At 49.5% G+C, this 13,310-nt stretch overlaps 1 protein-coding gene across 1 annotated transcript; it reads left to right on the forward strand.

Annotated features, from left to right (window-relative positions):
* The first annotated feature begins 15 nt into the window (after positions 1 to 15).
* On the forward strand, positions 16 to 13,273 carry GGA2 (golgi associated, gamma adaptin ear containing, ARF binding protein 2). Its single transcript, XM_068699761.1, has 17 exons — positions 16 to 258; positions 502 to 586; positions 1,239 to 1,314; positions 1,800 to 1,898; positions 3,625 to 3,748; positions 4,625 to 4,728; positions 5,776 to 5,856; positions 6,491 to 6,628; positions 7,453 to 7,534; positions 8,317 to 8,436; positions 8,740 to 8,901; positions 9,152 to 9,207; positions 9,509 to 9,660; positions 10,460 to 10,629; positions 11,548 to 11,717; positions 12,154 to 12,264; positions 12,852 to 13,273. Exons 1-17 carry the CDS (start codon positions 225 to 227, stop codon positions 12,960 to 12,962), a joined length of 1,875 nt encoding a protein of 624 aa, XP_068555862.1. The 5' UTR covers positions 16 to 224; the 3' UTR covers positions 12,963 to 13,273.
* The last annotated feature ends 37 nt before the right edge of the window (positions 13,274 to 13,310 follow it).

Below are 13,310 nucleotides of genomic sequence, written 5' to 3' on the forward strand. Positions count from 1 at the left end.
CACGGCCGGGTGGGCAGGCTGGGAGGGAGCGGGGTCCCCAGCGCCCACCGGCACCGCGCCCGGTGCCAGCACGGAGTGCCCCGAGCACCCCCGGCCCCGGGGAGCCCGGCACTGGGGGGGGGGAGCACGGGGAGCGGGCGGGGCCGTGCCGGGCGTTGTGCCGGGCTCCCCCCCGGGCCGCGCCGCTTCCTGCCCGCCCTGCGGCGGGGCGGGGCGCTGCGCCCATGGACGGCACCGGGCAGCTGCAGCGCTGGCTCAGTGAGAGCGGCACCGGGACGGGACCGGGCGGGGGGACGGGAATGGGGCACGGGAGAGGTGGGGAGGGGACGGCGGGACGGGGGGAACGGGACGGGGCGGGACGGGAGGTGGGGGGGGGGAGCCGGGGCCGGAGCCGGGTGCCGGGGGCTGAGCGCGGTCCCCGTGCGCCGCTCGCTGCCCCCCGCCCGTCGGTCCCCATCCTCGGTCCCCATCCTCGACCCCTCTCCTCTCCCCCCGCTCAAGATGAAGCCACCGACCCGAGCGTCCCCGGGGAGAAGTGGGAGTGCATCCAGCGCTTCTGCGAGCAGCTGAAGGCGGACACGGCCGGGTAAGGCGGCACGGCCCCGGCCACAGCCACAGCTCCCCTCGGGGCCGTCAGCTGCAGCCAGGAGCTGCCCGGAGGTCCCCGTGCTCCTGCAGGCACAGCTCCTGCCTCCCGAGCCCGGTGCCGGCAGCAGGGCTGTCCCCGCTGCCCCCCGCCCCGGCTCCCTCCCGCAGCCGGCAGCTGTCCCGTGTCTCCCCGCCCTCCCGCTGGCAGTCCGCAGTTTGGGAGAGGCGCAGGAGCTCGTTGTGCAGTGGAGCTGTCACAGCTCCGTGGCCGCCCGTTTCCTGAGAGCAGGCACCCGCACACCCCCAGCCCGCAGCCCGGCACCCGCAGCCAGCCGGGCTCTGCGCTGCGAGTCAGAGTTCCCGGCACCAAAGGAGCAGTTCTCGAGTTCTCGTGGTGCCTGTCCCACGGGCTCCCTTCTGAGAGATCAGCCTCTGGCGGGGCTGTCGTACCGCACCATGAGCTGCTGATGTCTGCCCATCGCACCCCGTGTGTGTGTAGGGACCCCAGGCCAGCCCCATGCCAGGGATTGGTGTCAGCGATGTGGCACATTGTGCATCTGGTGACTGCTACTCTCTGCAGGGCAGAACTCGCAGTAGTTGTTTTTCTTGGGAACCAGTGCGTTGTCTGACTTGCTTCTGTTGCTCCCCAGCCCATCGCTTGCACTGAGGCTGCTGGCACACAAAATACAATCACCCCAAGAGATGGAAGCTCTCCACGCGCTGACAGTAAGTGCTCTCACCCACGTGCAAGGAGAGGCAGTAGCTACTTGGAAATACAGCTTGTGGGGCAGGGGCGGTGCAGCTGCCTGGGCGTCTTTTTCTCCTGGGTGTCTCTCCTTTACGTGTGCTTTTTTACATTGCGCTATGGATCTAGAACCCAGGGCAGAGCGCAGGGAGTCGTTGTTGCTCCTTCCCTTAGCATTCTGCTGAGGTACTTAACGGGTCTGCAGCTCTTGTCTTGGCTGTGGTCTCGCCGTGGGGTCAGTGAGTCCAAAAGTTAGTGATGGGGAGAACAGAGCAGATAGAAGTGTGCTGCTTAGGAAGGTTGGATGAAGAAAATAAACCTCTCGTGTACAACTTCCTTGGTTTCTTGTGTGTGTGTACGCAGTGCCAGAAAGTTCTTGGATATTGTATCTTAACAGAAAGTTTTTTAAAAATTCCCCAAAGCTTTCGTGTTCAGTTTTTGTTTGGTACCGGTTTGTTTTCTGCAGGTGCTGGAGATGTGTGTGAATAACTGCGGTGAGAAATTTCACAATGAAATAGCAAAATTCAGGTTTCTGAATGAGCTGATTAAAGTGCTTTCCCCAAAGGTAGGTGGTTGTGGTTACGCTGCACGTAGCAAATGGGACACGTTTATTTCACCATGGATACAAAAACTTGAGTTAGGCTCTCATAGAAGCAGAACAGAGTTTCTGTTCTGTGCTTTCAAGCACTAGGATTAGAAGTGAATTTCCCTGTAAAAGATGTAATAATTTTAACCCTTCTTAGGGTTAGCAGGAGAAGGACATGGAATACAAAGGAAATGTAGAAAGCATCTTGCGCTCTCTGCGAAGCTGAGTGGCAGAGGACAGACACCAGGAGCCTCTCCCATGTTTTCTTATGTTCTGTCCTCAAACTCTTGTGCTCAGCCTACTGTCCTTGTTGCTTTCTCGTGTCAAAGCTTACGCTGAGTTTGGGTCCTGTTCATGAGGCAGGTTCAGCCTAAAAAGAGGACAAGGGGGGACTGGAGTTGAGCAGCGCTTGTGCAGAGCTTGCTCCACGACCGTATGGAGGTTGTGCATTTGTGCAGCCCCCTTTGGGGTCTGGCAGTGTCCTGAAAGCTGGGCAGGGGGCTCTGAGCCCCGGCTGTGCATGCCTGGCAGTTGAGGACGGAGCTGAGGGTGAGGTTGGAAGGGATCATCTGTAGCTAACGTGCAGGCAACGTCCCTTCCAGCTGCTCTGCTTCTCTGGCTTGGTGTGTGTTCATTGCTGCTCCCTGCTGTGGTGCACTTCTCTTCCGAGTGTCATCTCTGCCCCCTGAGAAGAGAAGCAACGATCAGAAATGGGAACTTCAGTTTTAAAAGCCAAGTAGAAGGGTTCAGAGGGAATGCACTGTGGTGCACTGACCGTGGCTCGCACGATGAAAATCAGAGATCTGTTTTATCAGAGATGGCGTGATCGTCACACGTTGGTCTTTGCATCAGATAGCAGGTCTGAGACGTTCTGAAATACCCTTCTCAGCAGCCCAGTACTCGGTTCCCTCTGTTAGTGGGTACAGCACGCATTTACCACTTGCAAGGGCTTCATTTTCCATTACATCAGCTTGACGGCAGGGGTGCATCACCAGTTTCAGTGAAATGTTTAACAGAACAACAAAAACTCTTCTCTCAGTCACAGGTTTGGTAAAGGTATTTCAGTGAAACAACAGTTTAAAGAATAGATGACTTTGGAGAGGGAGTTTGCTGTTTTGACAAGAGAATTATCACATGAGTTTAAAACACCTTGTGTTTCAGAAGTTTGTATGTGGTTTTTATCATTCTTCCTGGTGGTTTTTGTAGTACTTTAAAGTGAGTGCTCATGGCAATAATAAGAGAAATCAGAGAAAATATCTAAGTGCTGAAAAAAGATAACTTCCCGTTCTAGTTTTGTTCAGTTTTCATTTCTCCAGGTCTATTTGTAGTGCAAACAGCTAAGGAAAGTATTTAAAGTTGAGCACAGAACTGTCTTAGCTGAAATTCAAAACAGAAAAAAAATACTTTTGGTTTCAGATTCAGTAACTGATCAGAGAAGCTTTGAAATGGTTTCATTTCGGTTGTCATATAATATTTATGCAATTACCATACACATATTCCTTTTATTCACACCCACAGCCGTGCACGCTGTTCCGTGTACTGCAGAATGCAATTGACAGCACCGTGGATGTGTCACAGGAATCCATTTGCTCCTTGATCTTTGCATCCAAACAACTTGGGGCTAGACCCACATGTCCTGGATGGTACAAACTCTGGTTTTGATCTCTTTTTCTTATTTTACTTTTTTTCTTTTTCTTTTTCCAAGTACTATGGAACCTGGTCTTCAGAAAAAGTCAAGTCAAGAGTCACGGAAATAATATTCAGTTGGACAGTCTGGTTTCCTCAGGAAGTTAAAATCCGGGATGCTTATCAGATGCTGAAGAAACAAGGTTTATTTCTGTTATTGCAGCTTCCTTTTTAACTTCTGAAGTCCCGTGGCTTTAGATCACACGTATCTGTCCCCTCGGCTTTTGTGACTCAGCTTTTTTGTAAAATGTGTGCAAGGGAAAAGGGGACAAGGGCCACACTTACAAGGCTATCGGGGTACTCAAGGGTGCATGTGACTGTTTAAAGAGATTTACCAAAGAACAGCTTTGTTGAGTCAAAGATCAGCCTAACCTTGTGGCCTCCGTTCACCCAGTGCTCACGCCTATTGTGTGTGGAAGAGGCTCAGGACAAATTCAGAGCGATCTTTGCCCTGGAATACTCTGCTGGGATTATGAAGTGATGGGTTCAGAGAGCTTTGAAGTCGGGGTTTGGATCCGTTCCTTACAGTGCAGCGCTGTGTGCCGAAGGGCCGGCTGCTGCCGGTGCTGCCCAGGGAGCCACGGGCCTGTGGTGCAGGGGCAGAACGGGGAGGGGGCTGTGGGGGCTGCGGGGGGCTGTGGGGGGCTGTGGGGGGCTGCAGGGCTGCCCAGGGGCAGCACAGCATGGGCTCTGTGCGGCTGTGACCTGCCTGTGGAGTTGTGGCAGCCGGGTGCCTCAGCTGGTGGTGCCGGTGGCAGCAGAGCAGGGGCTGGGCGCCCGCTGATGCACCCGTGTTGTATTTCCCACCCGGGAAGTGTCGTGTGCCCTCTGGTTTGTTTAATGCAAGGGAGAGAGGGAAGTCTTTCTGAGGTGTGTGCGAAGGCAGCTCCTTGCTTCTGTCTCACTCTGCAAACTCGTGGGGCCGGATGAAGGAGCTAGGCACAAACTCCAGCGTGCTGTTGAGCACTGCTGTTGCAGCAGCACAGGCATCACTGAACAAATATCGCTACCCGTTCCAGGCATTGTAAAAGAAGACCCCAAATTGCCAGAGGACAAAATTTTGCCTCCTCCTTCTCCAAGACCGCAGAATTCTATTTTTGACACAGATGAAGAGAAATCCAAGGTAAGCCTGAAGGCTTTCCTCCCTGCTCCCCCTCTGAGTTTCAGTGCTGAGAAAACGTGCTGGGTCGTATTTTGGCGGCTCCTGCTGTGTCTCAGAACATCAGGACACTGTTGATACTTCGTGCTGTGCCAGGGCTAGAAGTAGAGAGTGAAAATTCTTTGAGACTTTGTCAGAAAACGTTGCATGGTCAAAAGTGAAACATTTTTACAGAAATAACTCAGTTCCTATTCACCTCTCCTGGGGGAAGGCTTCTGCAGGCCCTGCAGAGCCAGCTCCTATTCCCAAGCACCCTGTGAAGCAGAGCTCTCCTTTGCCTTGCCCAGGGCCTGGGTCATTTTCTCCCTTTTCCCATGCCCCTGGTAACAATAATCAGCCTTCGGGCTGTTCCAGAAAGCGTTTGTTCTAATCTGTGCTGAGCTGCTTTCTGTTGCATAAATAAACCCATGTTTGTTACAGGGGCTTGAGCTTGTATCTCCTGTTTCCCGAGTGAGTGCCTGAACCACGGGGCTGTTGAGGGCTTCTGCCCCGGCCCAGTACAAGGGTTTTTGGTGGTGGAGGGCGGGCTGGCAGAGCCTGTGTTCAGGGCACCCTTGGAAATCCCCACGGTTCAAGCACTTCCTCAGTCTCCTACTGCTCAGCTGTTACTTTCAGTGTGGAAGTTCAGATCTGTTCCATGTTTCAGTGGAAGCTGTTTGAAGTGTTACAAACTAATAATCAGCGTGAGCAAGTGCCCGGGAAGCGGAGGGCTGTCATTATTCTGCTCTTAGACGTGGAGAGAAGCAGGGGGCTAAGGAGCCCTGCCACAAAGACAGATGTGTCGGAGCCAGCTCTGTTTTTTCTCAGCCTGACCTGTAGTTATTACCAGCTTTGCCTGTGCACTTTTGACTGCTGTTCCTCTGCCAGATTACAAGACATAACCCCATGGATTTCCAGGGTTATGGAGACAATTATGTCAGTGGGTGTCTGTGACCCTGCTCTGTTGTGAGGTGTACCTGCAGCACAGTGCCCAGGGATGTTACTGACCTGTCCCATGGTCTCGCTCCACAGCTGCTAGCCAGGCTTTTGAAGAGCAGCCACTCTGAAGACTTGCAGGCTGCCAACCGTCTGATCAAGAGCATGATTAAAGAGGTAGGCATTCGCAAGAGCCAGCAGTTCCTCTGGTCAGAAGCTGTTTGTGGCAGGAGAGGATGAGAAGTGACTCAACAGTTGGGTGTGTGGCAGAGGGCCCTCGGTACATGGCCTCCAGAATGCCTGCTGCCGTCCTGGTGTTAGAGGCAGGACCAGCAGGTGCTAGTGGGGGCCCAGAGTTCAGCTTCAGGTGAACCGTTTATGCTGGGGATGAGTTTTCAGTATTTGCTATTCTGAAGTTACAGTGCAAGATGCCTTACTTTGTTTCCCTAACGTATGCCAATTGCTATGAAGAGGGAATATTTATTCCCAGGAGCACCTGTGGCAGGATGCTCGCTCTTTAGTGGCATCCTGGCAGTAGTTCTGCATTAGTGATGGGAGATTTCCAAAAATAAACTCATTTCCCAATTGGTGTAAAGCTACATCTGTACAGAACTGTCTCTTTCCTGCAGGCACTGTGTGTGTGTGTGTGCAGTTGTTACACACACGGCTTTGTGCTGCCGTGTACCTTCAGTAACGTGTCAATAGGAAGCAGTTCTGCAACAAGAGTTATCCGGAGTGACCCTGACAAAAGCATGTGCACTGTGTTTATTAGTTAAATCATTGTCTACTTTTGTTTCATTTTTCATCAAAGGAACAAGAAAAGACAGCCAAGGTGTCCAAAAGAGTGAATACAATCAGTGAGGTTTCTGAGAACGTTAAACAAATGGATGAATTGCTGGAAAATTACAAGAGACAAGAATTAGCCAAATCTGACCATGAGACACTCCAGGTAGATTCTATTTACTGCATGGGAGGTTCTTTTGGCTGGCTATGCCTGGGAGGGCTCAGGACAACAGGATTCAAAGGGCAGCAGGCTGCACCCAGTTTTTGCGAGGGAAAGTGCGTTACCACAGCAGGAATAGCTGCCAGCATACCTGATGAGCGATGTCCCTCTTGTCTGAGAATGGAAATTGGAATGGAACTGGCTTTGATGTGCCACTTTGAGTTTCTGTGCAGATTATCTGCTCTTCTTGTGGTATCTTATAGGGAAATGGTTCTTCCTCTAATAGTGGAGTAACACCTGGGAATTCCCTTTAGTCCAGCCGTGGTTAGGTGGGTGTGTGGAGATCTGATCAGGGCAGCTTAAAGCTTTGGGTTCTTCAGCTTCCATTATGGTTCTGTGATTCCCCTTTTTTCTACCCAGAGTTCAGTAGTCTGCCTCACTAATCATTCACGTAATACTTCCTAAAACACTGTGAAGAGAGCCATAAAGGTCTTTGCAGCTGGTGGTCATAACACTTCCCTCTCACTCCTCTTACATCCATGGATGCTTTTTTATTTTAAATTGGAAGTTTTAACACTGCCTTACCTTACACCTGTATGCATAGATGAGACGTGACTGAGGAGGAAAAGCTAGTAACACTTGTTCCAGTGGCTGTACTTCCAGGTCGCTGTGAATTTTAGGAGTGCAGCAACATGCAGCACTGATGTCCTTTGTCTGGACCTGGGCAGAATGCATCTTGCTGTTCTAGAGTAGCATTGCCTACAGATGGTTGGATGGAGAGAAGTGCCCAGGATCTCCCAAGCAATGACACAAAACATTTCCTTTCTTAGAACCTGTTTCAACGCTGTGAGAAGCTCAGGCCGCTGCTCTTCCGCCTTGCCAGTGAGACAGTTGATGATGATGATGCTCTCGGTAAGAGCCAACACTGTCTTTGGAACTCATTGCATTTAAATCCCTCTAACATCCTTTCATAAGTGGGGTATTCCTTTCCTCAGAGGAGAAATGCTCAGGTACTTGTGAGCCAAGTTTTCTACTTGGACTTTTAAACCGTTTCCATGAGAAGTGGCATAAGGATTCTCTTATTTCTTTCGAAGGAAGCTATTAATTTTCCCTCAAAGTTAAATGATGAATCCAGTTTCTTCCATCCAAGGTGGTTTTCAGAATTTGTTGAGTTCTACTGTTCCGAGAATTGAAAGCTTTTGAGGCTTTTCTCCAGAGAGATGGTAGTTTTCCCTATCTATATCAGAGGGGAGAATGCTTTTTGAATTTTGTAAATAATAGAAAGAGGAGGGTTATATGAGCAGAATTCTTTGCATTCCACGGTTGTGAAATTTAGCCCTTCCCAGAGTATTGCATTTCACAGTCTTATCTATTTGTCTCGAAAACATGACTGAAATGATGCCTCGCTGAAAATGCCGACAACTTAAACAGCAAAGAGCTAATCTGTGCCTCAGACATTTTATGTGCATAAGAGGTGCAGGGACTGTGAGTACTTTGGAGATCAGTGGTCTCGATAAGTTACAGATAAGACTGAAATCAACAAATGTGTGTGCAAAATGCTGTGCTTCAGGAAACAGAATGAAAAACGTACAAAATGGGGACACTGGGTGGAGAGTAGGGCAGAAGAAAAGGATCTGAAGGCAATAGTTCATCATGTTGGGTGCAAGTCTTCCTCTGCTTCTCTTCTTTCCCAGCCGAGATACTGCAGGCCAACGACAAGCTCACACAGGCGCTGGGACGGGGCAGGCAGGTTGTAGCCAGCCTTGAAGATGATGGTGGAGAAGGTTCAGTCACCAGCCTCTCTGATGCACCAGGTAAAGAGGATCCTGCAGTGTTCCACGGCAGCTCGGCTTCCTGCTTTTTGTGTATGAATGGAGCTTGGAAGGGGAAGCGCTTCTTGGAGAACAGATGTGGAGAAAATCCTCTAACATGGGAAAACTACGATGTAGTGATCATTGTGTTGTGTTCTTTTGTTTGTTTGTTTTTGTTTTTTACATTTGGTTGACTGAAAATGTTCCTGGAGGTTTTCAACTGAGTCCTTTAGTCCTTGCTTGTAGCCAGGCATACACTGCTCCTTTTAGGAGGCTTCTCTTTAACTCTTTCTGCTTTTTCCAAAGCATGTCGGCCAGCGCCAAGACGTATGAAGAGCTATACATTGATTGACTTCTCTGAGCTGGAGGCGACCTCCCAGTCTCCTACAGACCTATTTTCGGACGTAACCACTGCCTCCCGACACAGCAGCACCACCTCCAGTTGTCTGCTGGAGGAGGAGTTAATAGGTTTGTACGCACACTTCAGTCCTGTTGTCCTTGTTACCAGAGTTCCTGGTACTTAACAGGTGTAGAAGAACTTTGACTTCAGTGTTGGTCCTAACCAAGCGTAGACCCTTTTAGCTAGAGAGAGTTTTCAGGAATGTAGTTTCGTTAATGGTGTTAAACTGTAGTCAAACTGCTGTTAGACAACAAAGGAAGAACGTATGGAAAACAATTGCTTCCTGTAATTGATCTGTGCTCTTGGCATCTTTCTTAGGACTCAGCAACTCTCCTGGTTTACAGAAACCACCACCTGACTTTGGAGTGGCAGAGGTTAGTGATCCTCAGGTATTTTAGTCAGTAAAATACAAAGGACAAAACTCAGATGGCATTTTTGATCTCCTAGCCTTCTCTGGCAACCTTTTTTTTTAAAGTCCCTCTATTCTGAATGGAAACTGTAATCTTCCTGCTCTGTAATGAGTTTATAAATTGCAGTTTGCAACAAGATTTCTCACATCTATTTCTACCTTAAGTAGTAGTATTAAAAAAAAAGAAAAAAAGAGTTATTTTCAATGGAACAGGTTTGATTTTTGCTACCAGTATATAGTGTGAACCAGAAGTACCTTTCTTTCAGACTGGTGTACACAATGGATATACTGAAATTGTAAGTGCTGTTGAAACGCTGGAACTGAAGGAGAGCTGGGAAGACAGGACTTCATTGAAGAATGAATTTCAGGGCCTGGCTGATCAGTTCTCTCCACCTCCCAGGACCAAGACATTATCCTTGTAAGCAAGCCCCATGCAGCTCAGTTTGACTTTGGAGATGAGGAATATTGTATTATAGCAGCGAGGTTTGGGAAAACCTTTTAACTACATCTGGTTAATGATGGCAGGCTATCCATCCACGCATCAGTTCTTAAGCAGCAGTTGTGCACCTGTTTATTGAAATTCCACACTCTGACTTTCAAAGGGTCAGAAATGTGGTAGAACAAATCCTATGGCTTAGTAACAAGGTATTCTTGAGCTAAAGGAACAAAACCTTGCAGACATGTCTCTTTTAATAATCTGTGACTAAGAAAATACTTTCCCCAGCATTTTTCAGGCTCTGAGAAGATTGTTTCCTGGCATTCATTAGAAACCTCATAGTTTATGAATCAAATTAATCTCCACAGATCTTCAGAGTAGGTGACCATTATGGTGAGCTTATCCAGTCTGTCAGAACAAAGGCCGAGAAATTTTACTGGAAATTCCTCACCATTTGCATTGTCTTTGAGCTAGAACTTACTTTAATCTCACGGACTAGAGCCCCAGAGAGCCTGCACAGCCCTCCAAAGCCCTGGACAAAGTTTCATGACAGTAACAGAAACCAAAGTCTGCCTTATTGAATGCTGAAACAGCAGCTTCTTCTACACAACATAGAGGCAATTTTCAAGCTTTTTTAGAACTCAGAGAGCGTAAGCTTGTACTTTATTTATACATAAAAGGGTTGAGGGATTGGGAACACAAAAATGGACACAGCAGAAAATGGTATATACCATGTAGCCTTCCCAGTTAATAAAAGCTTTCTACGTGCTTTTCTTTCCAGGGATTTGTCACCAATGAAATTGCCCTTTCCAGATCTTCCAAATAGCCCAGTGGCAGATCCTTCATTTTCCAGCCTAGGCTACGAGCAGAAGCCTGCTGCCTCTTTGAATCCAGCTTCCAATGATGTTTCTCTAGCAAACATTTTTGTCCCTTTAATTTCAATTACACCGAGTAAGTGCAATAATTTCTGTGCCACGGCTCTACTTAATAGAGCTCTCATTGTGATTTTTGCACAGGAACAAGAAAGCCGAAGTATCTTCATGTTGTGAGGGTCAGCTGGAGAAAAATAGAGTATTCTATGAAGGACTTAGTGTATCTGAGAATTTGAGAAAGTTCTAGGAGTTATTCCATGGAAATGTCCTTGTCCTCCCTGGTCAGTAGTCAGGAGTTTCCTGTCCTGGCTAATCTTAGTGTGCTTCTAAACTTTTTGGCCCTAGCATCTTTAATCAGACTTCAAGCAGTTCTTTTCCAGAGGCTTAAGAGATATCTACACATGGGAGTTATCCCAATTGCTAAGGCAGAGCTGTTCTTTCCACCTATACTTTTTGATTTAACGCTGTCTGAAAGTGCTTCATGGAATGAGTGTTACCCAGGGTACGTGGCACCCCAGTGTCTCATTGTAGGGCACGTCCTGTTAGAGGAGGACTGCAGTGTCTGGGACATTGTTATTTTTGAAGAGTATGGGTACAAAGACATACTGACTAGGTTGTCTTCTGACTTCAGTCTCAAGCTCGGGATTTGTCAGGTTTGGGAAAGGCTGGATGGTGATAGGTGTGGATGTACCCCGGCAATAAGTTATATTTTTACTCCCAACTTCCCTCTTGGATTCATACCTGATCTCTCTGACTGTTAATGACTGACCTACTAGTTGTCCTGTACCTAATTCAGGCGTTCAGATTCCTTTCTGTGCCCAGGAGGTGAAATGTAAATCGTGGCCAAATGCTGTATGCTTTGGCCTGTGAGTTTGCTAGAGGAAGTACAAGTTTGTACGAGTGTCTCCTTCTGCTGTTCCTTATCCTGTCTTCACCGTTCTGCCCTCAGAAGGGGCAATCTATGCTTCTTTTCTTATTTTGCTTTTATCTCTGGCAGGCGATATCTGTCCCCTCACGGTGTATGACAGGAATGGTTTCAAGGCTATGCTCCACTTCTCCAGAGACCCAGCTCCCGGCCGACCAGATGTGCTGGTGATGGTTCTCTCCATGCTGAGCACATCGGCTCAGCCAATTAAGGACATAGTGTTCCAGGCTGCAGTCCCAAAGGTAAGGAGCCAATGATGAATAAAAGGGAGCGTGACTATTCAGAAATGTCCCGAGAAGGAGGTTTGGCATTTTGTGCTTAGAATTTGTCTTGTATATTGGAAATTGCACGGCTCATTTTCTCTGAACTGTGAACCAGTTCAGGTGGTGCCTGTGGCCCAGGTGCCGGTTTCAGTGTGGATCCTTAGCCTTGAGAGAAAGAAACGGGGCTCCAGACATGCTACTTTAGCCTCCTGGTAAGGCACATATTCTGTCGGTATGCGCAGCAAAGAATTGTCTGTTTAAGAATATCTGCCTTTAGAGGTAGGCTGTGGATAGGCGTGTGTTTCATTAAATGACAAAATCTGCCTGACATCTTGAACTAGCTCTGTGGCTTGGTAATACTCCCAGCTCTTTTTCAGCATGGCTCCAAAGGCTTTAATTTTGTTTTGTCTTTCAGACCATGAAAATAAAGTTGCAACCAGCATCCGGATCTGAGCTTCCAGCCTTCAGCCCTCTTCTTCCCCCAGCAGTGGTGTCCCAGGTCCTGCTGCTGGCCAACCCACACAAAGTACGTGGCAGTGATCGTCTTGGCAGGTCACTGTAATGTGACTGTAATGGGTGGGGTGTTAGCGTGAAAGGCAGGAACGATGTTGTTAGTTGGGAGACGGGTGGAAGAGACAAGCCTGGGTTGTGCTGGGAAGACATTTTTCCCACTGCCACAGCTTTTCAGATCAATAATCTGAAGGGGTGGTTGCTGCGATGGCCTGCACAGTTCTGCCTGCTGCGATGGCACCTGGAGGACATCGTGCAGCTGTCTGCAACTAATGGAACGTGAGGCCACCCAGGGCACAAGTGAGAGGTGGCAGTTCTGTAGCTTTAATGAATAACTACGGGACAGAAGATGGGTGTAAGGGAGTCCTGCCTCTGAGAAGGTTGGCCTGGATCTCCAAGCACGCCCTTGCAGGGTATGCACAGGTCTCCTTCCCAGGAGCTCCTTACATATGGTGTGAAGCTCGAGGTGTTGCTCCTGCAGCTCTGAAGCGTTAGTCCCTCCTTTGAGGGGGCGATTCACTGCAGCAAGGCTGTGAGGGCTGAGGGAAGGAGCCCAGGAGCCAGCAGCCACGACTCCCCTCTCTCTGCCCCTTTCTCCCCTAGGTTCCCACCCGCCTGCGCTACAAGCTGACCTTCACGCAGGGTGCGCAGCCCCTCAGCGAGGTGGGAGAGGTGACCGGCTTCCCAGAAGCAGAGCTGTGGGGCAAAAGCTGAACTTCGCCTGGCGTCGACATTGCCACGTTGCCTCGGGGGGGTGATGGCGAGGGTGGGACCGGGGGGCGGTGTGCCAGGAGTGCCCCCTGGCCTGGGCAATGTTTCCTTTCCTCGGGATCTGTCATCCCTTCCTCCTGGTGTGTGGCAGGAGGGCTGCACCCGCCTGCTGCTGCCCTGCCCTGTGTGTCCTGCCCCGTGTGGGGCCCTGTGTGCCCGCAGGCTTCCTCCGTGCCTCCTTCCCTGCGCTTTTTTGGGTCCCTTTTCCCGTTATGTGCTTTTATTGGTTTAAAAAATACACGTTCCAGCCACCAGCCCGCGTGGGGTCGTGAATGCAGAGCCCCCCAGCAC

Source organism: Anas acuta, chromosome 15 (genome assembly GCF_963932015.1).
Source record: "Anas acuta chromosome 15, bAnaAcu1.1, whole genome shotgun sequence".
NCBI classification, from domain to species: Eukaryota; Metazoa; Chordata; class Aves; order Anseriformes; family Anatidae; genus Anas; species Anas acuta.

Coding starts and splice junctions, on each gene's coding strand:
- GGA2 (XM_068699761.1), top strand. CDS start 225: ATGGACGGCACCGGGCAGCTGCAGCGCTGGCTCA. Junction 259..501: donor GCAGCTGCAGCGCTGGCTCA/GTGAGAGCGGCA, acceptor CCCCCGCTCAAG/ATGAAGCCACCGACCCGAGC. Junction 9,208..9,508: donor CTGACTTTGGAGTGGCAGAG/GTTAGTGATCCT, acceptor CCTTTCTTTCAG/ACTGGTGTACACAATGGATA.